The 27008-nt window shown below is 47.5% G+C and overlaps 1 protein-coding gene across 2 annotated transcripts in view; it reads right to left on the reverse strand.

Moving 5' to 3' along the window:
* The window catches only part of kif18a (kinesin family member 18A), a 155117-nt gene that overhangs the window by 30383 nt on the left and 97726 nt on the right, over positions 1 to 27008 (reverse strand). For both annotated transcript variants that reach the window (XM_086008122.1, XM_086008121.1), the window contains exons 12-14: positions 23135 to 23256; positions 20897 to 21138; positions 11415 to 11501 (exon numbers count right to left, since the gene is read on the reverse strand). In XM_086008122.1, coding sequence (XP_085864248.1) covers positions 11415 to 11501; positions 20897 to 21138; positions 23135 to 23256 — 451 coding nt within the window. The remainder of the gene's footprint in view (positions 1 to 11414; positions 11502 to 20896; positions 21139 to 23134; positions 23257 to 27008) is intronic.

The raw sequence follows: 27008 nt of genomic DNA on the forward strand, positions 1-27008 counted from the left end.
TGGCACTGGACCTCGCACTCCAACGTCAACATCGGAGAGAGATTGCAAAATGTGGCCAGAGGAGGGCCAACAGGGCTCTCAACAGGAGGCCTTACCCTCCCAGGGTATTCCGGCAGCATTTCTCCTACATCAATTTCACTGAGGAACATTGTCTTAGAAGGCTCCACTTCACCAAGGACATGGTCATAAGAACATAAGAAATAAGAGCAGGAGTAGGCCATGCGGCCCCTTGAGCCTGCTCCGCCATTCAATAAGATCATGGCTGATCATCGACCTCAACTAAACTTTCCCGCCCAATCTCCATATCGCTTGATTACCCTAGAGTCGAAAAATCTATCTATCTCAGCCTTGAATATACTCAAACACTTAGGGCAGGATTTTCATTGGGCCGTGGAGGCGGGATTGGAGGCGTGTGGGGGGTTAAAATCGCAAAGTCGGGGGGCAGGAACCCATCCCGCCTCCATGCCAGTTTCAAAGGAAGTGGATACCCGACCTGTGCTGGGAGCCGCCTCCCCGAGGCGGGAAGGGGATTAGTGCCAATTAACTGCCTGTTAACAGGTAGTTAACAGGCAGTTTTTAGCCTAATGCCTATTTTTATTCCTGAAGTGTGGGATTCCCGACGGCTCCAAACCACGCCAAGTTAGCGAGGCGGACCGTCAGGCTTGGAGGGTTCAGGTGAGTGATGGGTGCATGAGTGCAGAGGTAAGTGTATTTGGTGTGTGTAAAGTGTTTAAAGAAGTTTAATTACCTTTACTTACCTTTACAGCCTTCCTTCCTTCAGGTCTCGGGAGTCCCTCATCTCACCGGCACAGAAAGCAGAATGGCCACGAGCTGTCAAAAGTTGCAGCATTCAGCTTTCTGTTCTGGAGAGATCTCTAAATCAGCCTGAGAGGAAGGAATTAACTTAGTGTACAGATTGTCAGTGTTTGACAGCTTCAAAGAGCTGTCAAACGCTGATATTTCATCTGTCAAAAGTTCTTGACAGATGAAATGTCAATCTGTGACGTCACCTGTTGCCGGGTGGCACTTAATTGGCCTGCTGAGCCTGCTGGGCGGGCTCAACAAGGTCAATCAAGTGAAAATCGAGTGGGTTGGCCACAACTCGATGGAGGCAGGACTACAACCCCAAAAGTTGTAGTCCCGCCTCCTACACGCCTCCAGTATCAAAATCCAGCCCTCAGCATTCACAGCCCTCTGCGGCAGAGAATTCCAAAGATTCACAACCCTCTGAGTGAAGAAATTCCACCTCATCTCAGTCTTAAATGACCTATCCCTTATCCTGAGACTATGCCCCCTAGTTCTAGACACTCCAGCCAGGGGAAACAACCTCTCAGCATCTACCCTGTCAATCCCCTTCAGAATCTTGTATGTTCCAATGAGATCACCTCTCATTCTTCTAAACTCCAGAGAGTATAGGCCCATTCTACACAATCTCTCATCATAGGACAGCCCTCTCATCCCAGGAATGCACCGCCTCCAAGGCAAGTATATCGTTCCTTAGATAAGGGGACCAAAACTGTGCACAGTACTCCAGGTGTGGTCTCACCAAGGCCCTGTACAATTGTAGCAAGACTTCCTTACAATTATACTCCAACCCCCTTGCAATAAAGGTCAACATGCCATTTGCCTTCCTTATTGCTTGCTGTACCTGTATGCTAGCTTTCTGTGTTTCTTGCACGAGGACACCTAAATCTCTCTGAACACCAACATTTGAACATTTCTCACAATTTAAAAAATATTCTGTTTTTCTATTCTTCCTACCAAAGTGAATAACCTCACATTTCCCTACATTAAACTCCATCTGCCACCTTACTGCCCACTCACTTAGTCTATCTATATCCCTTTGCAGGCTCTGTGTTCTCCTAGCAGCTTACAGTCCCGCCTAGCTTTGTATAGTCAACAAATTTGAATACATTACACTCGATCCCTTCATCTAAGTCATTAATATAGATTGTAAATAGCTGAGGCCCCAGCACTGATCCTTGCGGCACCCCACTAGTTACAGCCTGCCAACCGGAAAAAGATCCGTTAATCCCTTGGGGGTACGGTACTGACTTGGATAGAGAACTGGTTGGCAGACAGGAAGCAAAGAGTTGGAATAAACGGGTCTTTTTCCGAGTGGCAGGCAGTGACTAGTGGGGTACCACAAAGATCGGTGCTGGGACCCCAGCTATTCACAATATATATAAATGATCTAGACGAGGGAACTAGATGTAATATCTCCAAGTTAGCAGACGACACAAAGCTGGGTGGGCGTGTGTGCTGTGAGGAGGATGCCGAGAAACTCCAGTATGATTTGGACAGGTTGGGTGATTGGGCAGAAGCATGGCAGATGCAGTATAATGTGGATAAATGCGAGGTTATCCACTTTGGTGGCAAAAACAGGAAGGCAGATTATTATCTGAATGGCAATAGATTGGGAGAAGTGGAAGTGCAACGAGACCTGGGTGTCCTTGTGCACCAGTCGCTGAAGGTAAGCATGCAGCAGGCGGTTAAGAAGGCAAATGGTATGTTGGCCTTCATAGCGAGAGGGTTCGAGTACAAGAACAAGGATGTCTTGCTGCAGTTGTACAGGGCCTTGGTGAGACCACACCTTGAGTATTGTGTGCAGTTTTGGTCGCCTTATCTGAGGAAGGATGTTCTTGCCATGGAGGGAGTGCAGCGAAGATTCACCAGACTGATACATGGGATGGCAGGAATGACGTATGAGAGATTGGGCCGATTGGACTTATACTCACTGGAGTTTAGAAGAATGAGAGGGGATCTCATTGAAACTTATAAAACTAGACAGACTGGATGCAGGAAGGACGTTCCCGATGGCCGGGGAGTCCAGAACCAGGGGTCACAGTCTAAGGATAAGGGATAAGCCATTTAGGACAGAGATGAGGAGGAATTTCTTCACCCAGAGAATGGTGAACCTGTGGAATTCTCTACCACAGAAGGCAGTGGAGGCCAATTCATTAAATATATTCAAGAAGGAGTTGGATATATTTCTTAAGGCTAAAGGGATCAAGGGATATGGGGCGAAGGCAGGGACAGGGTACTGAATTTGGATGATCAGCCATGATATCATTGAATGGTGGAGCAGGCTCGAGGGGCCGAATGGCCTACTCCTGCTCCTATCTTCTATGTTTCTATCCCTACTCTCTGTTTTCTGTCCATTAACCAATCCTCTACCCATGCTACTATACTACCCCCAACCCCATGAGCCCTAATCTTGTGTAATAATCTTTCATGTGGCACTTTATCGAATGCCTTTTGGAAATCCAAATATACTACATCCACTGGTTCCCCTTTATCTACCCTGCTAGTTACATCCTCAAAAAACAAATACATTTGTCAAACACGATTTCCCTTTCATAAAACCATGTTGAGTCAGCCTAATCATGTTATGATTTTCTAAGTGCCCTGATACCACTTCCTTAACAATGGATTCCAACGTTTTCCCCGACGACTGATGTCAGGCTAACTGGCCTATAGTTCCCTGTTTTTTCTCTCCCTCCTTTCTTGAATAGCAGTGTTACATTTGCGACTTTCCAATCTGCTGGGACCATTCCAGAATCTAGGAAATTTTGGAAGATCAAAACCAATGCATCCACTATCTCTTCAGTCACCTCTTTTAGAACCCTAGGATGTAGGCCGTCAGGTCGAGGGGATTTGTCAGCTTTTAGTCCCATTAGTTTCTCTCGTACTTTTTCTCTACTTATATTAATTACGTTACGTTCCTCACCCTCATTAGACCCTTGGTTCCCGAACATTTTTGGTATGCTTTTTGTATTTTCTACTGTGAAGACAGATACAAAATATTTGTTTAATGTTTCTGCCATTTCCTTATTCCCCATAATAATTTCTCCTGTCTCAGCCTCTAAGGGACCAATGTTTACTTTTGCTACTCTCTTCCTTTTTACATACTTGTAGAAGCTCTTACAATCTGTTTTTATATTTCTTGCTAGTTTTCTCTCATTCTATTTTTTCCCTTTTTATCAATTTTTTGGTCAACCTTTGCTGGTTGCTGAAACTCTCCCAATCCTCAGGCTTACTATTATTCTCTGCAACATTATAAGTTTCTTCTTTCAATCTAATGCTATCCTTAACTTCTTTACTTAGCCACGGTTGGATCACTTTTCCCGTGGAGTTTTTGTTTCTCAATGGAATGTATTTTTGTTGAGAATTATGAAATATTTCTTTAAATGCTAGCCACTGCTTATCTACCACCATACCTTTTAATCTATTTTTCCAATCTACCTTAGCCACCTCGCCCCACATACCTATGTAATTGGCTTTATTGAATTTTAAGACTCTAGTTATGGACTTAGGCAAGTCACTCTCAAAATTAAGGTGAAATTCTATCATATTGTGATCACTTTTCTCCAGAGGATCCTTTACTATAAGATTGCTAATTAACCCCGTCTCATTACACAATACAAGATCTAAAATAGCCTGTCCCCGGTTGGTTCCGTGACATATTGTTCTAGGAAACTGTCTCGAATGCATTCCATGAACTCGTCCTCCAGACTACCTTTGCCAATTTGATCACAGAGCTCTGTCACCTCCTGCAGCCACACCTCGAGCCTCACATCAGGAGCACCACGGCTCTCTCAGTAGCAGTCAAGTTCACCGTTGCCCTGAATTTCTACGCCAGCGGATCCTCCCAGTGTGCAACAGGAGATATAGCGAACATCTCGCAGTTCGCCGTCCATTGCTGCATCTGTGAGGTCACAGATACTCTCTACAGAAGGAGAAAGGACTGCATTTCCTTCCCCATGACCAGAGAGAAGCAGCGCGAGCATGTGGAGTTGCCAGGATAGAAGGCTTCCCCATGGCGCAGAGCGGCATTGACTGCACCCACGTCGTTTTGCGGGCATCCCGTAACAATCCTGAGCTATTCCGTAACGGCAAAGGCTACCACTCACTTAATGTGCAGTTAGTGTGCGAGCACACACAGTGAATCCTCACCATCAATGCCCGCTATCCTGGCAGCAGCCACGATGCCGTCAGCCTGTGCCAGACCGGTGTGCCAACTCTGTTCCAGCCACCACATCAAGCTCGCGGCTGGCTGCTGGGAGACAAGGGCTATCTGCTCTCCACCTGGCTCGTAACTCCCCTCCGCAACCCCAACACTCGTGCCTAGCACTCATACAATGAGAGCCATGCTGCCACCAGGAACATCATTGAGCAGACCATCGGAGTGTGCAAGCAACGGTTCTGCTGCCTTGACCGCTCGGGAGGAGCCCTCCAGTACTCGGCTGAGCGGGTGTCCCTTTTCGTCATCGTCCTCTGCATGCTGCACAACCAGCATGGGGGCCCAGCCATTGCCACCAGGCATAGCCGTACCACCTCAGGAGGAGGAAGAGGGAGATGAGAAGGACAAGGACGAGGGCAAGGAGAAACAAGAGCACAAACATCAGCGACGGGGGAGGCTGCCATTCAATCGGCCTTGTGGAAAGGTGGCAGACTTCAGTTCCAAGGAATTGGAGGCCACTTTCCCATCATTCCATCAATTTCTCATTCCCATACCACAGCCCAAAGCTGAAATGAGACGAGACACAGCTCCAAATCTGCAACATTCCAATAATAAATTTATCCAAATTCAGCAACCACATATATACAGCAACAATATTAACTAATCACCCATGTGCAAACCCTTACTTCCCCTCTTTACAGTGCCTTTCCCTAATCTACTGCTGCTATGTAGTGTCTCCCCAGTGGCTGCAGCAGGGTTGGTGGAAGGCTGCGGAGTGTCCATGCCAGAAACTACAGATGGCCTTGTAGGACACGCTCGACCAGCTCTGGGCCTGGAAGGTCATCACCTTTTTGACCTCTCTCCTTCCACTTGTTCCTCACACCAGCATCCTTTGCCACTTTTGAGCCAAATCAGTACATTGCAGCACTCATGCCTCCCTTGCTGCCACCCTGTCCTCACGCTAAAGCCACTCTTGTACCTCCCTGCTTTCAGATGCTGATTCACCAGGTAAGGAGGCGGGTCCTCAAGCTGCCACTGTGAGTGATTCTGAAGGCGACGAGGAGGAGGAAGCCGGACCATCAGTGCCACCCTCAGCCGAGGCAGCCCATGGCCATAATGGGGACACGTCTTCCCCGGAGGGGAGCAGGGGGGAATGGTCTGAGGAGGATGAAGCTCCGGGGCCCAGCGGACTGCAGCAACACGAGGGGAGTAGGGAAGCTCGGCGGCCTTCTCCCCAGAGGGAGAGTCTGGCCTCGAGTCCTGCTACAGTGAGCGCAGAAGAGGTGCGGCTCCTCGCTGAAATGAGCGCCCAGGTGGAGCACAGGCACATTGAGCTCATGGCTGCAGTGGCAAGGATGCCAGATTCCATTGAGTCACTGGCAAGGAGTGTCCAGGACTTCGGCGCAGCACAGGCAAGGAGTCTCCAGGACGTCGGCGCAGCACAGGCAACGATTGTCCAGGACGTCGGCGCAGCACAGGCAACGATTGTCCAGGGCGTCGGCGCAGCACAGGCGGCTGCCACGCAATTGCTAAGTGCTGCAATGCAGTCAGTGGCTGGTCTCATGCAGACGCAGATTGAGGCCACACGAGCACTGACTGCTGCCACCCTCGCTCGATCGGGCAGGATTCCCTGGGGCCCTCACCACGCCGCAGCAGGCCAGCAATCTGTGCTTCAGCAGATTGCTCCGCATGCTGCAGTGCTGCCCCGTGGGAGTGCCAGTGTGTCGGCCGAACAGGGAGTTGCTGTCCTCTCTCAGGATGACAGCATTCCTGCTGCCAGCACTGTCACTTCTCCACTGCAGCTGCCACCACCTGTAGGACAGACTGGTGCCGCCCATGCAGAGTTGGAGCAGTCAGCAGCCGGGCCTTCCAGGCCCAGAGCTGGTCCAGGCCGTACCTCAAGGGCATCTGCAGTCTCAGTTTCTGACACTCAGCAGCCTTCCCCCAGCCTTGCTGCAGCCACTGGGGTCCCATTACGGAGGAGCCGCAGGGTGGGAAGGGGCCAATCTCGCAAGCGAAGCAGATCACCCTCGAAGGGCAAAAAGTAGGAGGTGTGGCAAAATGTTGTTAATTGTTTTATTGAAGGCCGAGGTTCGTGGTCATATTTTTGTTATTGTTTTGGTCATTGTCTCCAGGTTGTGAGAGCCAGTTATGTGACTGACTTTTTTTTTGGGTTTCTTTCTATTACTTTGTCATGCGGGAAGGGTACACAGTTTGTTAAATAAAGAAGTGTCTTTATTCAGAATGTGCATGTTTGCTCTTTGAACGAATTGTTGCCTTGACCGGCTTAGGGGTTGCGGCACGGTTCCATTCAGGTTCTTTGAATGGCAGAAGCCATTCCCTCAGAGGGGGCCTAGAAGCGACTTGCTATAAGCCGCTGACGGACGGCCCTTGCACTTTGTGCCTCCCTCCCGTCTTGGTGCTGCTGCTCCTCCTCCTCTGCTGGTGCTCCAATGTCTGGTGGCATTGGCTGAGTCTTGAGGATTGCCAGGTTATGTAGCATGCAGCACACAACAACGAAGTGGGAGAGTCGCTCAGGTGAGTACTGAAGGGCTCCTCCGGAATGGTCCAGACAGCGGAACCGTTGCTTCAGCACGCCGATTCTGTGCTCGACGATGTTCCTGGTAGCTTGATGGCTCTCATTGTACTGTTCTTTAGCAGGGGTGCTGGGCGAACGGAGCGGGGTCATCAGCCAGGTGCACAGAGGATAGCCCTTGTCCCCGAGAGGCCAGCCTCCTGGGTGAGCCGGGGCCTCGAAAAGGTCTGCCACAGAAGTCTGGCGCAGGATGAAGGCGTCGTGGCTGCTGCCTGGAAAGTGGGCATTGACAGCGAGTATCAGCTGTCTGTGGTCACAGACCAACTGGACGTTCAACGAATGGAGCCCCTTTTGGTTGCGGAAATCCTCGGCATTCTCTTGCGGCGCCCACAAAGCCACATGCGTGCAGTCAATGGCGCCCTGCACCATGGGGAAGTCCGCTATTCTTGCAAATCCCATTGCGCGCTCTTGCTGCTTGTCTGGGGTCATGGGGAAGGAGATGTACTGTCGTCTCCTTTTAAATAGGGCATTCGTGACTTGACGGAGGCAGCAATGCACCGCGAACTGGGAGATATTGGCAATGCCCCCAGTAGCGGATTGAAAGGAGCCAGTGGCATAGAAGTTGAGAGCCACTGTTACCTTCACTGCCACCGACAGAGACATCCTGCTCCTCAGTTGAGGCTGCAGATCTGGCTGAAGCAGGTGGCAGAGCTCAGTGACCACCTCCTTGTTGAATCGCAGCCTCCGAAAACACTGCTCCTCAGACATATTGATGTATGAGAACTGTTGGCGGAAAACCCTGGGAGCGTAAGGTCTCCTGTGCCGACGCCTATTGGCCCTCCTCCGTCTGGCCATGATTGCCACTCTGTCTCTGCGCCCTCTCAATGTAATGGAGAAGTCCGACGTTCCCATCCATTGCAGCCCCCATAGTATGTGGCCACTCGTTATGCCGGTGAAAAAGCAAAGCAACTACAAAGTTCTGGTCAGAAGCCAAAAGTACCTCAGCGAGCGCTGACTCAATGCAGAAATCCCTCTCTCTTTGTCTCTCTGCAAATCTCTCTCTCTCTCTCTCTCTCAGGAGGAGTGGTCCAAAAATGGCCACCACAAAGAAGCCAGGAAGAGCCCCCTTTAAATAGCGCCCCCCCAGCCCCACAGCAACTGGGAACTGTTCCAGTCAACCTGTCGTTGGGAGCGACAGGCGGAAAGGAGGGGGACGCCACTGAATTTCCGGTCCGGGGCGCCCCAAGGGCGTTGCACTCTGAAATGACGTCAGGATCTGCGTGCGCAGCTGAGCGGGCGTTGCGGTTTAGCGCCGCCGCTAAATGTCCGCTCAATTTCGCGAGAGGCGCAGGTACTGCCGTGCCCGGGCGCTAGCTGGTTCGCGCCCCACTTATCGCCCTCTTAAGGCGCTAACGGGTGGCGCAACCAACTGAATTTCTCCCCCTATGGCTGTAATTTTAACCTAACAAAGCGGGTGTGTTTGGAGAGTGGGGGTAGTTAAATTGTTAAAAATGGGATTCCCGACCTGATCCCGCCCACTTCAGGTTTTAACGGAGGCAGGACGGGGTGCGAGCAGCCAACCCGCTCCCAGGGGGTGGAAACTCAAGTTAATTATTATAATGTGGCTGAAAGCCTCTTCTTTAACCTCTATTTTGTTTTTAACTGCATGTGGACGGGTTTCACGTAATTCGTGAAACCCGGCAGTTAAAGTGAGGTGGGAACTGCTGGATCCAGGAGGTAAGTGCCTTTATACCTACTTCCTGGATCCAGGGTCCCTGCCTAACCCACCCCCCACGATCGGAGACCCCCTCACGAGGCCTCAGGCCTCCACCCCTGGGCCTCCCGACTGCATTGGAGCCCGCCTGCCCTCCAACCCGCCTCCAGAAAATTTCGGCCTTTGATTTTCTCCTCTCCTAATATTCTTTTGTCTAACAAGCTAAATGTTGTTCTGTGAGCTTCTCTTCATAGCTTAAGACCAAGTCCCAGGTTATCATTCTTCCCTGAATGCTGTCCAATACATTTATTGTCCTTTTAAGGATTGTGTGGCCAAACTTGTAGTCAATATTCCAAATAGGCTTCAATGATTTTTGATTGCATTTACAATTTGTGATTGGGGTGCACCACATGGAATTTCCTGACCATACCATTTTGATTTAATTTGTTATTTTCAATTAGAAATCAGTTTAGGTGGGTCAGCCCTCCCTACAGATTCTAGTGATGTCACCCCTCTTCATAGAGGCACTTAATTGTGCCGTGTCGGGCCTAGCCCTGCATCTAAACTAGCTTGCTTCAAAGCATGGCCTCTTCATGCTTTACTGTTACCTGTTCCTAGGTGCATTACCTTATAACAACTGAAGGACCTTTAATTTTCTTTTAGTTACTTCTGTTTGTTTTGTTTAAAACCTCTTCCTGAAATGTTGATGGTGTTACCCCTTTAAGGAGAGGCCACTGATACATTCCTTTCAAATTGGGTTTGGCCGAATCCCACAATTCATACTTGCCTAACTAGAATCCTTTAATTATGTTTTGCCCAGATTTTACTGCTTTGATTTTACTTTGATCCTTTTGTTAGTTTGTTTTCTTTCACTCCTTGAGCTTACTAGTGCTTTTGCCCTTTGAAGGGGAAGCACTTGTTGAACACAGGCAGGGCTGGGCTATGCACAATCCCATTGGCCAATCTTAAAATAGAAGCCATTCATTACACTCCCAGTAGGGTTTGGCTGTGACCAATCCTACTAGCCTAAGTTAAAATCGGACCTTTTCATACGTAAAGAAATGTCTCTATGGTGCAACGGGTCAGTGTGATTGGCCGCTAACTGAAAGGTTGGCAATTCAAATCCACCAAGAGAAGACTCTCATTATGTTCAAGCTCTAGTTCTACTCGGGTGACTTGAACATCGCCTTGTGCTGTTTACTGGCTCAGTGGACAAAGAGTTCAGCATCAGGCTGAGTGAAGACAGGACAAAGGGTCTGCTGTGTGAGGGAAAACCTCCTGGCCAAAGAAATGGGCAAGGAGGTGCAAGAGCTTGGCATCATGTCGAGCGAAGAGGATTCCGAGCTCTTCTTCCACTGCGCCCACTTCTTTGGTCAGAAGGCTTCCCCTACACAGCAGACCCATTCTCCTGCCTTCAGCAGTTCTGATGAAATGTAATCGACCCGAAACGTTAACTCTGTTTCTCTCTCCAATGATGCTGTTGAGTGTTTCCAGCATTTTCTGTTTTATTTCAGATTTCCAGCATCAATGGTATTTTGCTTTTGTACTAATAGAAAGAAACTCTTGTGTATACTGGAGTAGCTCCATTTATTGAATGGGGCTGCTACTTTAGACTTGCCTCAATGTTGATCTGGAGCTGCCTAACCACAAGAAAACTATTACCAGCTGAACCTAGCAAGTAGTTTTCTTAGGGTCAACAGCTCCAGATTGCCACACAGGCCAGTCGAAGCAGCTGCCGCCATGTATCACTGGAGCTGCTCCAGGACAGAGCTTCTTCCAGTCAGCAATGCCACGCAGGCTGACCTGGGTCTAAAAAAAAACACTGCACATTTTAAAAATTGGACAAAGGAGTGCTTTGAACAAAAATTGCTCCCTACACTATAGTTTCTCTTCGAGCACACTAATCCCAGATCATAGCAACTCGCTGCATAAAAACATTTCTCCTCATCTTGCCTCTGGTTCTTTCGTTCAGACTCTTATTGCAATAATCTTTATTCCATCAGTCTCAAATACAATTGTGTTGCTTTTTTTCAAACTATAAACATAGATCCATCATTAAATTATCAACCTACAAGCAAATTGGATATTTAGAATAATGTAAATCTAAAAGCTCATTTGAATTACAGTACATTGGTATTATGATGTATGGACACATTACTCATTTTATTAAGCACATTGTTAAAGCACAATATTCCACTTACCTTCTGATTTTAATTGATCATTGGATCTATTCTTTTTGACTTCTACAGTCTTTGCCTGTAAACTTCTGGATGGAGTTCTTTTTGAACCTAAACATGTACAAAAACAAAATAAATTTGAGGCAACATATTTCCTCCTGGTGTAAGTAATGTACTTGGAACTAGAATACATAAAATCCTGTGCTGAAGCTATCAAGCACAATTTTAAGACCTTTTGTATATTTGTCTGTTACCGTGGAATGCTGTTGATTGTACAGCTTTACCAAATAAGGTTCTTTTAGATCAGGATTTTTATAAGCTGAAGATAAAAGTTGCCAATATTTGCACAGTCTATTTATTCATTCAATCATTTATTCTACTTAACAAAAGTTTATTACACAAAAGATTAAACTTCTTTAATGTGCTGCTGTGCAGGTGAAATTTGGCCACAGATTGAGTAAAAGGTATGTTGTGAGGTAAAAAGTGCATACTTATTTTACCCCTGAATATTAATATAAATATACCATAGCCCTGCAAATTTTTCACCTTGAAGTATTATCCAATTCCCTTTTGAAAGTTATCATTGAATCTGCTTCCACCACCGTTTCAGGCAGTGCATCCCAGATCATAGCAACTCGCTGCATAAGACAATTTCTCCTCATCTCGCCTCTGGTTCTTTTACCTTAAATCTGTGTCATCTGGTTACCGGCCCCTCTGCCACTGGAAACAGTTTTTTCTTATTTACTCCATCAAAACCCTTCATGATTTTGAACACCTCTATTAAATCTCCCCTTAATCTTCACTGCTTAAAGGAGAACAGCTCCAACTTCTCTAGCCTCTCCATGTAACTGAAGTCCTGCATCCCTGGTACCATTCTATTAAATTTCATCTGCACCCTCTCTAAGCCCTTGACATCCTTCCTAAAGTGTGGTGCCCAGATTGAACACGATACTCCAGCGATTTATAAAGGTTAAGCATAACTTCCTTGCTTTTGTATTCTATGCCTGCTTATAAAGCCAAGGGTCCCATATGCTTTTTTAACAGCCTGCTGCCACCTTCAAAGATTTGTGTACGTACACCCCCAGGCCCCTCTGTTCCTGCACCCCCTTAAAAAAGGCACTATATAAATGCAAGTTGTTGTTGTACCATTTAGTTTATATTGCCTCTCCTCATTCTTCCTACCAAGATGCATCACTTCATACTTATCTACGTTAAATTGCGTCTGCCATGTGTCTTCCCATTTTACCAGTCTGTCTATGTTCCCTGAAGTCTATGGCCTAGAAATTCAGTATAGCCACGTTCGGGGCGCTAAAGTCGGGCGGCCGCTAAAGTTCGCGCCACCTTCGCCGATATTCAGTCGCATCACCCCAAGAGGTTGCTGCTGCGCTAAAACAGGCGATGCACGACTATCATTAGGCGCTAAGCCGGCGGTCTGGGGCGATACCCCCGAGGGCGGGTGCAGCGCAGGTGCGGCGAGTTGCTGATTGACGGCAGACACTCTGGCGCCGGTCAGCTCTTAAAGGGGGAGGGTGGATTTGTTTGCCTGTCACGCCCTGCACACTGCAGCCCTCAAGCTAGGCCTGACCACTTCTGCTTCATCTGTGCAACGCCCAGGGCTATGGAGAAGGGCAGGGAGAGAGCGCAGCGCTTCAGCGAGGGCAACCTGAGGGTGCTGGTTGGCGGAGTGGAGCGCAGGCGCCATGTTCTGTTCCCTGAAGGTGGCAGGAGGCCGCTGCCCAGCGCCTACCGGAAAGCCTGGAGGGAGGTCTCAAACAGGGTGACTTCCAACAGCGTGGTTGCCAGGACTCCTGTGCAATGCCGGAAAAAGTTCAACGACCTCACTCGGGTTGTCAGGCTGAGTACCCTTTCCAGTGTCCTCCTCATCCCTGCATGTGCACCTCAGTTTATGGGCAAAGGGACCTGAAAGCCCTAATGGCCAGCCCTCATCCAGCAGCTATGGGACTGTCATGAAAATCACTTGCGCATTCAGCACTTTACACACCGTACAAGCTATTCGACCATGGGAGGCAGTGCAGCCAAGATCAGGGCTTCACACTGTCAGGGCCAGTCCACCATGGGAGGCAGTGCAGCCAAGATCAGGGCTTCACACTGTCAGGGCCAGTCCACCATGGGAGGCAGTGCAGACAAGATCAGGGCTTCACACTGTACTTTGAGGCCGTCCTTACTCTTGCAGGCCAAGGTGGCGCACAACCGTAGGAAGCAATGTGAGACCAGGGGAGGCAGTCCTGACGTCAAAGAGCTCTCCGACCTCGACCAGCGTGTGGAGCGCATTATGGCAGGACGGCTGATTGGCCCCGTCGCCAGTGGCGATGCCGACCCTGTTCTGGGCACCAATGGTAAGGGCATCACCTTTTTGACTTCTCTCTTTCCACTTGCGCCTCAGATCAGCATCCTTTGCCACTGTCCGACCAATGCAGTGCATGGCAGCACTCATGCCTCCCTCGCTGCCGCCCTGTCCTCACTCTAAAGCAACTCTTGTGCCTCCCTGCTTTCAGATGGTGAATCGCCAGGTGAGGAGGCGGGCCCTCAAGCTGCCACTGTCAGCGATTCAGAATTCGAGGAGGAGGAAGAGGAAGCCGGCCCAGCAGTGCCACCCTCAGCCGCGCCAGCCCATGGCGATGAAGGGGACACGTCTTCCCTGGAGGGGAGCCAGGGGGAAGGGTCGGAGGAGAGTGAAGCTCCGGGGCCCAGCGGCCTGCAGCAACGCGGGAGGGGTGGGGAAGCTCGGCGGACTTCTCCCCAGAGGGTGAGTGCGGCCTCCAGTCCTGCGACGGTGAGCGCAGAGGAGGTGCAGCTCATGGAGGAAATGGCTGTCCAGGCTGAGCGCAGGCACACTGAGCTCATGGCTGCAGTGGCAAGGATGCCTGACTCCATTGAGTCTCTGTCAAGGAGTGTGCAGGAATTCGGAGCAGCACAGGCCAGGAGTCTGCAACAATTCAGTGCAGCACAGGCCAGGAGTCTGGAACAATTCAGTGCAGCACAGGCCAGGGTTCTGCAGGACTTCGCGGCAGCACAGGCGGCTTCTAGCCAAGTGCTCAGTCATGCCGTTCATTCACTGGCTGGTGTCATGCGGACACAGACCAGGGCCACACGGGCACTAACTGCTGCCACCCTCGCTGGATCGGCCAGGCATCGCCAGGGCACTCGCCGCGCAGCAGCAGCCCAGCAGTCTGTTCTTCAGCTGTTTGCTGCGCATGCTGCAGTGCTGGCCCGTGCGAGTGCCAATGTCTCAGGCGACCAGGGAGTACCTGCGATCTGTCAGGTTGGCACCATTCCTGCAGCCGACACTGCCACTCCGCCATTGCAGCTGCCACGAGCCGCTGGACAGACTGCTGCCGCCCAAGCAGAGTTGGAGCAGTCAGCAGCCGGCCCCTCCAGGGCCAGAGCTGGTGCAGGCTGACCCCCAAGGGCATCTGCCGTCTCGCCATCTGACCCTCAGCAGCCTTCCCCCAGCCTTGCTGCAGCCACTGGGGTCCCATTGAGGAGGAGCTGCAGGGCGGGCAGGGGCCAGTCACGGATGCGAAAGGCATCGCCCTCGCAGGGCAAAAAGTAGAAGGTCTGGCCAAATGCTTTGTGTTTGTTGAAAGGCCGAGACTGGTGTAGTTGTGTTTTTGTAAGGCCGAGGCTGGTGTATTTCTTTGTTTTGTAAGGCCGAGACTGGTGTATTTCTTTGTTTTGTAAGGCCGAGACTGGTGTCTTTCTTTGTTTTGTAAGGCCGAGACTGGTGTCTTTCTTTTTTTTGTAAGGCCGAGACTGTTCGTTTTGTGTTTTTGGAGGGGGCTTCTCTCCATTAGTTTGTAATGTGGGAAGGGCAGAGGTTTCCAAGTAATAAAATGTTCTTAAATCGCACTGCCCATGCTTTATTTTGCAAGTCCTGGTTGCCCTGCTCAGCTGAGGGCTTGTGGAGCGGCTACATTCATCTGGTGACATTGGCACAAGCCATTCCCTGAGAGGGGGCCTAGAACCGACGTTCAATAAGCCGCCGACGGGCGGCCCTTGCACTTTCTGCCTCCCTCCTGTGCTGGTCCTACTCCTCCTCCTCCTCCTCAGGTGGTCCTCCAATCTCTGGTGGCAGTGGCTGAGTCCTGCGGATAGCCAGGTTGTGCAGCATGCAGCACACGACCACGAAATGGGAGACTCGCTCCGGCGAATATTGTAGGGCTCCACCGGAACGATCCAGACAGCGGAACCGTTGCTTCAGGACGCCAATTGTTTGCTCAATGATGTTCCTGGTTGCTTGATGGCTCTCATTGTATCCCTCTTCAGCAGGGGTGCTGGGCGCACGGAGCGGGGTCATCAGCCAGGTACACAAAGGATAGCCTTTGTCCCCGAGAAGCCATCCTTGTGGGTGAGGCTGGGCCTGGAACATGTCTGCCACAGAAGTCTGGCGCAGGATGAAGGCATCGTGGCTGCTGCCTGGAAAGCGGGCATTGACAGCTAGGATGAGCTGCCTGTGGTCACACACCAGCTGAACGTTGAGCGAATGGTAGCCCTTCCGGTTGCGGTAATCCTCGGCATTCTCCAGAGGTGCCCGCAAAGCCACATGCGTGCAGTCAATGGCGCCCTGCACCATGGGGAAGCCCGTGAATGCTGCAAAGCCCATTGCACGCTGTTGCTGCTTGACAAGGGCCATGGAGAAGGAGATGAACTGACGTCTCCTTCTGAAAAGGGCATTGGTCACCTGGCGGATGCAGCAACGCACGGCGAACTGGGAAATGTTGGAAATGTCCCCAGTAGCGGATTGGAAGGAGCCGGTGGCATAGAAGTTGAGAGCCACCGTCACCTTCACTGTCACCGACAGAGACGTCCTGCTCCTCAGATGTGGCTGCAGATCACCGCCAAGCAGGTGGCAGATCTCAGTGACCACCGCCCTTCGGAATCGCAGCCTCCGAACACACTGCTCGTCAGACATGTTCAGATAGGAGAACTGCTGGCGGTATACCCTGGGTGGGTAAGGCCTCCTTTGCAGACGCCTGTTGCCCCCTCTCCGTCTGGCCAGGACTGCCACTCTCTCACGGCGTCTGTGAGCCCTTTGAATGCAATGGAGTAGGCCAGCGTTTGCACCCATTGCAGCCCCCATGATATGTTTGCAAACAATGATATGACACTGAAGGCAAAGACAAGTGGGAAGCTGTGGCCTGAAGCCACAAGTACCTGTCCGAGTGTTGAGCCAAAGCAGAAAGCTCTCTACCTTTGTCTCTCTGCAAAGATCCGTCTCTCAGAAAGAAGGAGTGCTGCAAAATGGCTGCCTTTTCTACTGCAGGAGGAGTGCCCTTTAATTTGCGCCCCCCGCGCTCCGCATCGACTGAGAACCGTTCCCCTCTACCAGTCGCTAGGGGCGCCAGGCGCACAATAGGGCGTCGCCATTGAATTTCCGGTTTGGGGCGCACAAAGGGCGTTGCACGAGGAAATGACGTCAGGATCTGCGCGCGCAGCTGAGCGCGCGCAAAGACTTTGTGCCGCCGCTAAATCTTGAGTGAAGTTGGGGAGAGGCGCAGATCGCGCTGCGCCCGGCCGCTAGCCGCCTAGCGCCCAACATCTCCTCCTCCTAAGGCGCTACCGGCTGGCGCAAGCAACTGAATTTCTAGGCCTATTACTTTGGGGGAAAAATTTGTCTGCTTTGCGCCTCCCGTTAACTAACGGGGCGCAAAGTACCTAGCGCCCGGGCGCGACGCCGCTAACGCCTCACGCGAAATTCAGCGGCGGTGGTAGCGCCCCGCGGCGCTGCGCCTCTGGCAATGATGCCATCACCATGTAGCAGCGCCCCGCCCTCCTCGAGTGCTGGGCTCTTTCCGCCAGTACCCTGCTCCCTGGTGGTCCAGCAGAGCCCCGGTGCGCGCTGCGTTAAGCCCCTCTCCTTTAATCAGGGGAGGGAGGCCTGCAGTACCACGATGCTACGTGACGACGCGTGTGGCGCTGCTGCATGTAGCGCCGTGATATTCAATGGGAGCATCCCAAGAGGGAGTGGGAGTACATGCAGTAGTGCCCCGCCTCCTGCTTGGGGCGCTACCATTCAATTTTGGGCGTGGGGGTGCTAACTTTTTAGGGGCGCAAAAAGTAGTGCCCCAGTGAAGTTATCGCCCCAAAGGAGGTGCGAGCCACTTTTTGCCCCTTACTGTTTTCTGCATTTCTGAGTTTCGTTTAATCTGCAAACCTTGAAATTAGGCCTTGTGTACCCAAGTCCAGGCCATTAATAGATATCAAAAAGAGCATCTGAGCTCATCTGTAAAGATTTCATCTCAGCAGTGAAAATTCAACAGAACAGATGCGAAGAAAAAAAATGTTTGGTTAAGCATGGCTTTTTACTTCTGCTGGCAGATCCAAAAATGTGTTGATTGGGTAACTATGGAACACTGCAATTATCAACTACAGAAAGTGGTCAAAAGGAGGATGCACACAATGTGGTATGACCAGTGAGATATTATATAAATTATATTTACAAATTTATAAAGAAAGAATAATGCAATTGTGCTAGTTTTAGCTTGGTATTCAAGTCTTAGCATATAAACCAATTTCATTTAGAAATTATGTTCCAGCTTAACTCAATATAAATATTATAAGGGATGCTCTTTAGTTGTCTCTGGGCAGTTAGCTTGAGGGAGGAGCCAAGCCACACAATTCAAATACAAACACAGCCTATGATTTGTTCAGTTATGACTACTGGTAGCTCCTTTTGAATTTAGCTGGCAGTTACTTAAATCCACAAAGCCCAGCAACTGTTTTCAGGAGTACTTATTAGCCTGGACTATTCCAGAGTCGGCCTGGAACTTTTGAAGGGATTGGGTCAGGCCACATATTTTGTGTGGTTGACAAGAATAAAAATTAGCACAGGGCTTGTGAACCCTTTATTGTTTTATCAACTGTAAACACATTATATATGTATATAAAAAAAAAGATTTAGTAAATAAATAAATAAAGTTAAGGCACATGGGATTGGGGGCAAGGTATTGAGTTGGATAGAGAACTGGTTGGCAGATAGAAAGCAAAGAGTTGGAATAAACGGGTCTTTTTCCGAGTGGCAGGCAGTGACTAGCGGGGTACCGCAGGGATCGGTCCTTGAACCCCAGCTATTCACAATATATATTAATGATCTAGACAAGGGAACTAGATATAATATCTCCAAATTTGCAGACGACACAAAGCTGGGTGGGCGTGTGTGCTGTGAGGAGGATGCCAAGAAACTCCAGGATGAGTTGGACAGGTTGGGTGATTGGGTAGAAGCATGGCAGATGCAATATAACGTGGATAAATGTGAGGTTACCACTTTGGTAGCAAAAACAGGAAGGCAGATTATTATCTGAATGGCAATAGATTGGGAGAAGGGGAAGTGCAACGAGACCTGGGTGTCCTTGTGCACCAGTCGCTGAAGGTAAGCATGCAGGTGCAGCAGGCGGTTAAGAAGGCAAATGGTATGTTGGCCTTCGTAGCGATAGGGTTTGAGTACAGGAACAAGGATGTCTTGCTGCAGTTGTACAGGGCCTTGGTGAGACCACATCTTGAGTATTGTGTGCAGTTTTGGTCACCTTATCGGAGGAAGGATGTTCTTGCCATGGAAGGAGTTCAGCGAAGATTCACCAGGCTGATACCTGGATGGCAGGAATGACGTATGAGGAGAGATTGGGACAATTGGGCTTGTACTCGCTGGAGTTTAGAAGAATGAGAGGGGATCTCATTGAAACTTGTAAAATTCTGACAGGACTAGACAGACTGGATGCAGGAAGAATGTTCCCGATGGTAGGGGAGTCCAGAACCAGGGGTCACAGTCTAAGGATAAGGGGTAGGCCATTTAGGACAGAAATGAGGAGGAATTTCTTCACCCAGAGAGTGGTGAACCTGTGGAATTCTCTACCACAGAAGGCAGTTGAGGCCAATTCATTAAATATATTCAAGAAGGAGTGGATATATTTCTTAAGGCTAAAGGGATCAAGGGGTATGGGGAGAAAGCAGGGACCGGGTACTGAATTTGGATGATCAGCCATGATCGCATTGAATGGCGGAGCAGGCTCGAGGGGCCGAATGGCCTACTCCTGCTCCTATCTTCTATGTTAAATCATTCAATAAATTTGTTGAGCAGTCTCAAACAAGGTCTGATGTTGCGAAACTCTGCCACTTCTCAAAGGCACAAGGAGGAGCATGTAAATGATAGAATTACTTTAGCTACCGGCTTTAAGAAGAGGCTTGCTGTTTGTCATCCTGGGTGCACTTATCAAAATTACCTAGGATAAGTGTAAACATTCTCTAGAATGTTGGGAGCAAGGCTCACCTACCAGAGTAATCTGAAACACAGAGGCCAAAATATATCTAAAATGAAAATGGCAAAAAGACCCAAAAATATAACAATTGCTAATTGGAAAAAAGCACCATCATAATGTGTCACATATGCCAAGAAGTTTTCAGGTTTGATATCCTATCTGTGTTGAATTAGCAGATTTCAAACAGGCTGGCATACAAAAAATGCAATTAGTCTTCTTATCGTCTGATGGAGAAGGAAAATAATAAAAACAGATAGGTATATCGCTCAGCCCTCTTTCAATTGACCCCTGCTTTAACATTAGACAAAGGCAAGATTGGGCTCAGCTATTGTAACCCCTATTCTCAAACAGCTTGCCAACATTAATTGTCTAGGCTCACATGAAGAATGACCTTTTCGTTGAGATACAAGGGGGTGGGGTTGAGGGGAGGTGGGGATGCGAGTGAAGAATCTATTTGCTATTTCTTCCCTTCAAAAACGCAGCAGGATTTAAAAATGTATATTGTCTGGTGGGAACTTGAAAGAAGTCAAAAACTTAGTATTTTGGTATATTGGCCAAGATTCAGGGTTGGTACATCCAATTTGAAATTTTCTTCAGCTTCAAGTATTTTCCACTGTGCTTACTGAACAAGAAATAAAATATATGACGATTTAAGCATTCTCCTTCTTTCTTTGATTCCAATTTCAAAAGAAAACTTAAGAGTTAACTATTTTCACTTTATAGCAACTGAACAGGACAGGAGAACCGGGCATATTGTTGCAAAGGAGTTTATTTCCTATTTTCCTTCATTTGCTAATGTTAGTGAGCATAAAATGGGGAGACCTAGTTTACATTCACGCTTACCAACATTAACAAACGAAGGAAAATATAACACTGTAGAATTTCCGTGGCAACGAATTCATAAATTGTAGGTAAACTGGGGTATTATACAAGAAGATTTAGGACCAGGCTGAGGAAAAAGTAAGGTGTACATGCATCTGATCAGCTTCGACTCGTAAAAAATAAAACTGAATTTGTTGAACTTTTTTCTGCTTATGCATAAATGAAATATCAACATAACATTAAAATAATGTCCAAGCTACAGTAATTCTTTCCAGCAGCAATTCACTGAAGTATGGTTAGAAATGCATCCGTTTTGTTTTATGATCTATATATTCTTGCAATGGTTGTTCTTTCAGTTAATGAAATTACACTACTTAATTATAGCTTAAGAACAGTTAATAGTTTACTTACTGCATGGTGTAGCCTGGCAATAGGCGAGCTGTGAGTAATTCATGATGGAGGAAACATTTAGCTGACCATCAGATATCTGTTCTGGTAATTCCATAATCTGATCTTCCCATACAATCCCATTTTCATGTCGTACTAACTGCTTCATTTCCACAAACGTATCCTCAGCGGCTGCCGAAGCAAGTCCAGCTTCTTTCAATATTTGATACTGTTGGTGAAATGCAGGAAGCAAAGTGTTTATAAGCCTGTAAAGTGAAAGCAAAACAAACAATTATTGAGCAGGTCCAACTACATCATATATGTAAAATAATGTCAGGTTTCACACATTACTGCACATTTCAATTTCCCCCCCCCCCCGCCATGTTGCAAAAACACCAAGCGGATTTTTTCTTCCTTAATGCAGTAAACTACTTATAATTGCTCAACTGGGTCATATGCACACATGGAATAAATATGGCACTCCTCCTTATTTAATCATGAAAGATTTGTCAAATTCTATCAGTTTTTATAACAGTACGTTATAAGGATCAAGACACTTTTTTTTTTGGCTGGTTATGGTACTTAACCTTATTGCTAATATACTATGACCAGGGATTTCAAGTTACTACCAGCAGTAAGATAGCATGGAGTAGATTGGAAAACTGCTGTTCTTTTCTCTACATTTGACAGTAGTTGAGCAGGGTTACCATCCAACATCCCTAAACTCTGTTTCTCTCTCCACGGATGCTGCCTGGCCTGCTGAGTGTTTCCAGCGTTTTCTGTTGTTATCCCATAACTTTTAATGATTTGATGCGGAGTTCTTGCCTGAAAATGTTTATTTTTCCCCCCATACTCATCAAAATTGAGCGCTACAAGTTGGAGTGTAACACACAGGGGAAGATACTTGCTGTCCATAATAGGAACTCTACTTGGTACCTGATCTGAACTGAGCTGGGTCAGGATGAACCATGCACAAGCCACGATATTTCCTTACAAGGTGGATGCAAAATTCAGGTTAGGAGTCTGCCAGTTGTTATTTGATCCCTTGCTGGCTAGAGAAAACACTGACAAATGTCTGGAAGCAAGTTTCGTCTCCCTTATCCCTTAATAGCCAAAGCATAGGATCAATCAATAACAGGGCCAAAACTGAGAACATAAGAAATAGGAGCAGGAGGAGGACATTCAGCCCTTCGAGCCTGCTCCGCCATTCAATGAGATCATGGCTGATCTTCTGCCTCAACTCCATTCACCGGCCCTATCGCCATATCCCTTGATGCCTTTACTAGTCAGAAATCTGTCGACTTCTGTTTTGAGTATACCCAATCACAGAGCCTCCACAGCCCTCTGGGGTAGAGAATTCTAAAGATTCACCACCCTGTGTGTGAATAAATTTCTTCTCATCTCAGTCCTGAATGGCCTATCCTTTATCCTGAGGCTGTGGCCCCTGGTTCTAGACTCCCCAGTCAAGGGAAACATTCTCCCAGCATCCATCCTATCAAGCCCTGTAATAATTTTGTATGCTTCAATGAGATCCCCTCTCATTCTGCTGAATTCAAGAGAATACAGGCTTGGTTTACTCAATCTCTTCTCATATGACAGTCCCGCCATCCCAGGAATCAATCTCGTGAACCTTCATTGCACTTCCTCTATGGCAAGTATACCCTTCCTTAGGTAAGGAGACCAAAATTGTACACAGTACTCCAGGTGTGGTCTCACCAAGGCCCTATATAATTGGAGTAAGACTTCTTTACTCCTGTACTCAAATCCTCTTGTATTGAAGGCCAGCATACCATTTGCCTTCCTAACTTTCAGTGACTCATGTACAAGGAAAGAGAGTGTGACCTTCATTATAAGTACTACCAACAAAATAGTCTTTTTTAAAAATACATAGCAATTCATTATTTTTTACCTCAGTTATAAGTCTGCTGAAAAATGTGGAGGAGTACAATTTAGTTAATATGGCCCCATCTTAAGGGTATTCATGTAGTCATGGTTATAAAGGAGGATTTTCTGCTTTAGTGCTCCTGGTGCATGCCTGTGCTTTTCCGTCCATTGATTTTTAATGGGTGGAAAATTATGGGCTGTGGGTGTGCAACTTCCTCAAAGTAAAAAATCTTCTCTATAATTCCTTTAAATATTGTGCAGTAAGCTCTCAGTATGTTTGCATTTTAATTACAATTTAATACTAAATTGTAAATGTAATGGTGAATAATGTCTTTGTGATCAAGATACTGTATTGGCATGAGCTTATAACTGATTTACTTTTCTGTTCTTCTGTTCTCTGGTTTTTGGAGAGAGAGCAACCGAGCCATATGCTGAATTTGACGTTTTAAGTCCATTACTTCCATCCTTAAATGACTGCACTGTAAATCTTGATGAAGGACCTGTTAACAAAAATATATTTGTAAGGGCAAATTTGCTGTCCGCAATAGCATAGTACACCCCACATCAATCAAAATGCACAAAGAGGTAAATATACAGGTTATGGTTGACTAGAAAACACTTCAACAGGACTTTAAGAAACCCTGGTTGCGCATAAAGAAAAGTAAAAGGACTAAATACCCACACACATTTAACAAATATAGTCCAAAGCTAGTATTGGTAGATCCTGCCCATTAAAGCTAGCAGATCCAGAGCTTATTGTACACATGGGTAAAGGATATAAGCCACAAGTTACTATGCTAACAACTTGTAATGATATCCCCAATGCACTGTCTTTAGTTGAGCACAGCTGTGGTGACCCAGGTGCTATCTCTCAAATACATGCTGTCCTTTGACAAAATGTTTGTTTATTTATTGTTCCTGATCATTTGCATCTTGCCGTTACCGTCCTTTAGTACCTAAAGTTAAGAAGGGTGCTGCTTTTAGACAGACAATCTTCAACCACTTGATAGCTCAATAGATCTTTAACTAGGAGTTTTTTCAGATACTGCTTGAGGCATCGCTTATTCCCCTTGAAATGGCTTTTCTCAAGCACAGATTGGCACTCTGATTCCTGTGCCAATTTTCCTATGTTGCAAGGCCTAAGGTAAGATTTCGGAGTATTGTCAGAGTTTCTGTTCTGCTGCTGATTCAGTGCCATTTCACTGCAACCGGGATCTAGGTAGCACTCCTGAGTCGCTACTACTGTGACCACCAATGGTAGTACTGGGCTGACTCCTCGAAGCAGTCCATATAGCCATTAAGATTTCTTGCAGGGCTAACATTTTGGAATGATGGGTTTCTGTGAGAATTCATTGCTCCTTAAACATTTTAACACTGACCAGTATTGAGTTATATGCACACTTTTTTTAACCTAAGTTTTCTGAGGGCTCAGTGGATAATGAATTTTGTGATGTATTACTAAACCACAGAGACTAGAAAGTTTGATTCGTGGTCCATGTACAGCTAGCTGATCTCAGCTGGTGCAACAGTGGGATCTTGCAGGCGAGGGAGGAGACAATGAAGTCAGCATTTCTGCATCCGACTGCTATCCAATGACCCCTTTTGGAAAATACTTTTGCCTGCGTATCAGGTGAGGACATAATCATGAAATAACAACAGAAAATGCTGGAAACACTCAGCAGGTCAGGCAGCATCCATGGAGAGAGAAACAGAGTTAACGTTCCAGGTCTGTGACCCTTTGTCAGAACTGGAAAAAGTTAGAGATGTAACAGGTTTTAAGCAGGTGCAGAGGCAGGAAAAGGGGAGGAAAAAACAAAAGGGAAGGTCTGTGCTAAAATGGAAGGCAGGAGAGATTAAATGTTGCAAATGGGGATGGCTGAATAATCAACAGCTGCCATGTGAAAAAATAGGGGCAGGGGTTATCGTCTGAAATTGTTGAACTCAATGAAGGCTGTAAAGTGCCTAAGCTTACATTGAACTTCATTGGAACAGTGTAAGAGGCTGAGGTCAGAGTGGGAGTGGAGCGGAGAATTAAAGTGACAAGCGACCGGAAGCTCGGGGTCACCCTTATGGACTGAACGGAGGTGTTCCGCAAAGCGGTCACCCAATCTGCGTTTGGTCTCCCCAATGTAGAGAAAACCGCATCGTGAGCAGCAAATACAGTATACTAAATTGCAAGAAGTACAAGTAAATCGCTGTTTCACCTGGAAGGGATGTTTGGGGCCCTGGACAGTGCAACACCTGCCCTTTTACCTCCTCCCCATCCCCCCTTTCCCTGCCTCTGCACCTGCTTAAAACCTGTTGTTTTCCAGTTCTGATGAAGGGTCACAGACCTGGAACGTTAACTCTGTTTCTCTCTCCGAGGATGCTGCCTGGCCTGCTGAGTGTTTCCAGTATTTTCTGTTGTTATTTCAGATTTCCAGCATCTGCAGTATTTTGCTATTGTATGAGGACATAATCATGCTTGGTGGTGATGCCCCCATAGGGTGCAGCCTACCAACACTTGCTATCTAGGTTTGTATATTTTGAATGATCGTTTGGATAGCTGGTGTCAATGGAACTACATCCTAACCATGAGTCACTGCCTTCAGGGAGAGGAGAAAATTTGACATGTGGTGGGTGGGGGAATAGAAACGCTGCTCTAGAAAGGCAGGGAAGAAAAATTTCTGGTTATTACAGGAAACTTTCGATTTACCGGCACCTAAATAACCGGAAATCTCGGTTAACCGGCAAAATTCAGGAGTAGGTTCAGGTAAGTTTTACTTCATATTACTTGCCTTCCTCGATCTGTTGCTATGCAATTGGGTGTGGCTGCAGCTGTTGCTAAGCTACAGAGACGCTTGGAACGTGTAGCCATTTTTCTGCACCTGTTGCTAAGCAACAGGGTTTGTTGTTTTATACGGAGCTCTCAGCTCTCCGTATCTTTTACTATAGCTCTCGGTTATCCGGAATTTTTGATGAACCGGCACCACGTCGGTGCCGGATAAAAAAAAGTTTCCTGTATGTAACTTTTTGCTGGTTTTATTTGGAATGTTTCCAATATTTGCCTTGTCTATAGCATTTCTTGAAATTGTTGGCAGAATTTGCAGACTTAAAAACTGTGGTTTAACAGGAGAAAAAGACTTTGAGAAAAACCGTTTCAAGGGGAATGAGCGATGCCTTAAGCAGTATCTCAAAAAACCCCTATTTAAAAGATTTATTGAGTTATCAAGTGGTTGAAGATTGTCTGTCTAAAAGCAGCACCCATCTTAACTTTAGGTACTAAAGGGCTGTAACGTCAAGATGCAAACGATCAGTGGTTATAAGCTTAGAAATTTGTTTAGAAACTTTACAATTCAAATTAAACGGAAGTATTTACATAATCAAAGACCTGTGTTGCAGCTGTTTTTGTCCTCACAAATGGAGCATGATGTCCTTTTGTTGGCACACACAGTAGAAAATGCTCAACTAAATACTTAGTGGGAAAAATTGGGTATCGCCCATTTTGAGGTGTTAATATCGACGGGAGCAAATTTTAGCACCCAGCGCTAAATATCGCCGCCGACCGCAAAATTAATCTCCAGTGCCCCTGGAGGTGATTGGAGCGCTAAATCAAGTGTTACACACCTCTCTTGGGGGCGCTAATGTCGGGGATGAGGCCCTACCTCAGAACGCTACTGAAGCTCAGGCGATGTCAATCACCTTGCAATCAGGGTGGTGCCGTCCAGTTGTTAAAGGGGAGGGTCCATCTTGCTGCACAGCCACACCCTGCTCATTGCAGCGTTTGACATCGGCCTGCAAACAGTTAAAAATCTTCATCCAAGATTTATGATGGATACCCAGAGGCCCAGGGAGAGAGCTCGCTGGTTTGGTGACCAGGCATTGGTGACGTTGGTTGGCGCTGTGGAACGACGGGCAGTGATCTTTACAGAGACTGGCAGGAGGCCATTGCCCTGCGAGTTTACAAGAGAGTCTGGACGGAGGTTGCCCAGCATGTTTCATGGAGGAGCCTGGTCCAAAGGAAGCATACGCAGTGCCGCAAGAAGTTCAACGACCTCACTCGAGTGGTCAGGGTGAGTATCTGCTTGAAAAACCTCTACATCCCACCATCTCAACCTCACTCTGTGCAGAGACGGTGTAAATATCCAAATGCCCAACACTTGCCCATCTCATAAAAGTTACATGCACATCCCACACTTTGCACACATTAATGGCTATTCAACTATGGTAGGCACATCTGCCAAACACATGGCTGCACACTCACTCACACGCT

This window comes from Somniosus microcephalus, chromosome 15 (assembly GCF_052327205.1).
Source record: "Somniosus microcephalus isolate GS21.2 chromosome 15, FLI_Smic_1.0, whole genome shotgun sequence".
Lineage (NCBI taxonomy): Eukaryota > Metazoa > Chordata > Chondrichthyes > Squaliformes > Somniosidae > Somniosus > Somniosus microcephalus.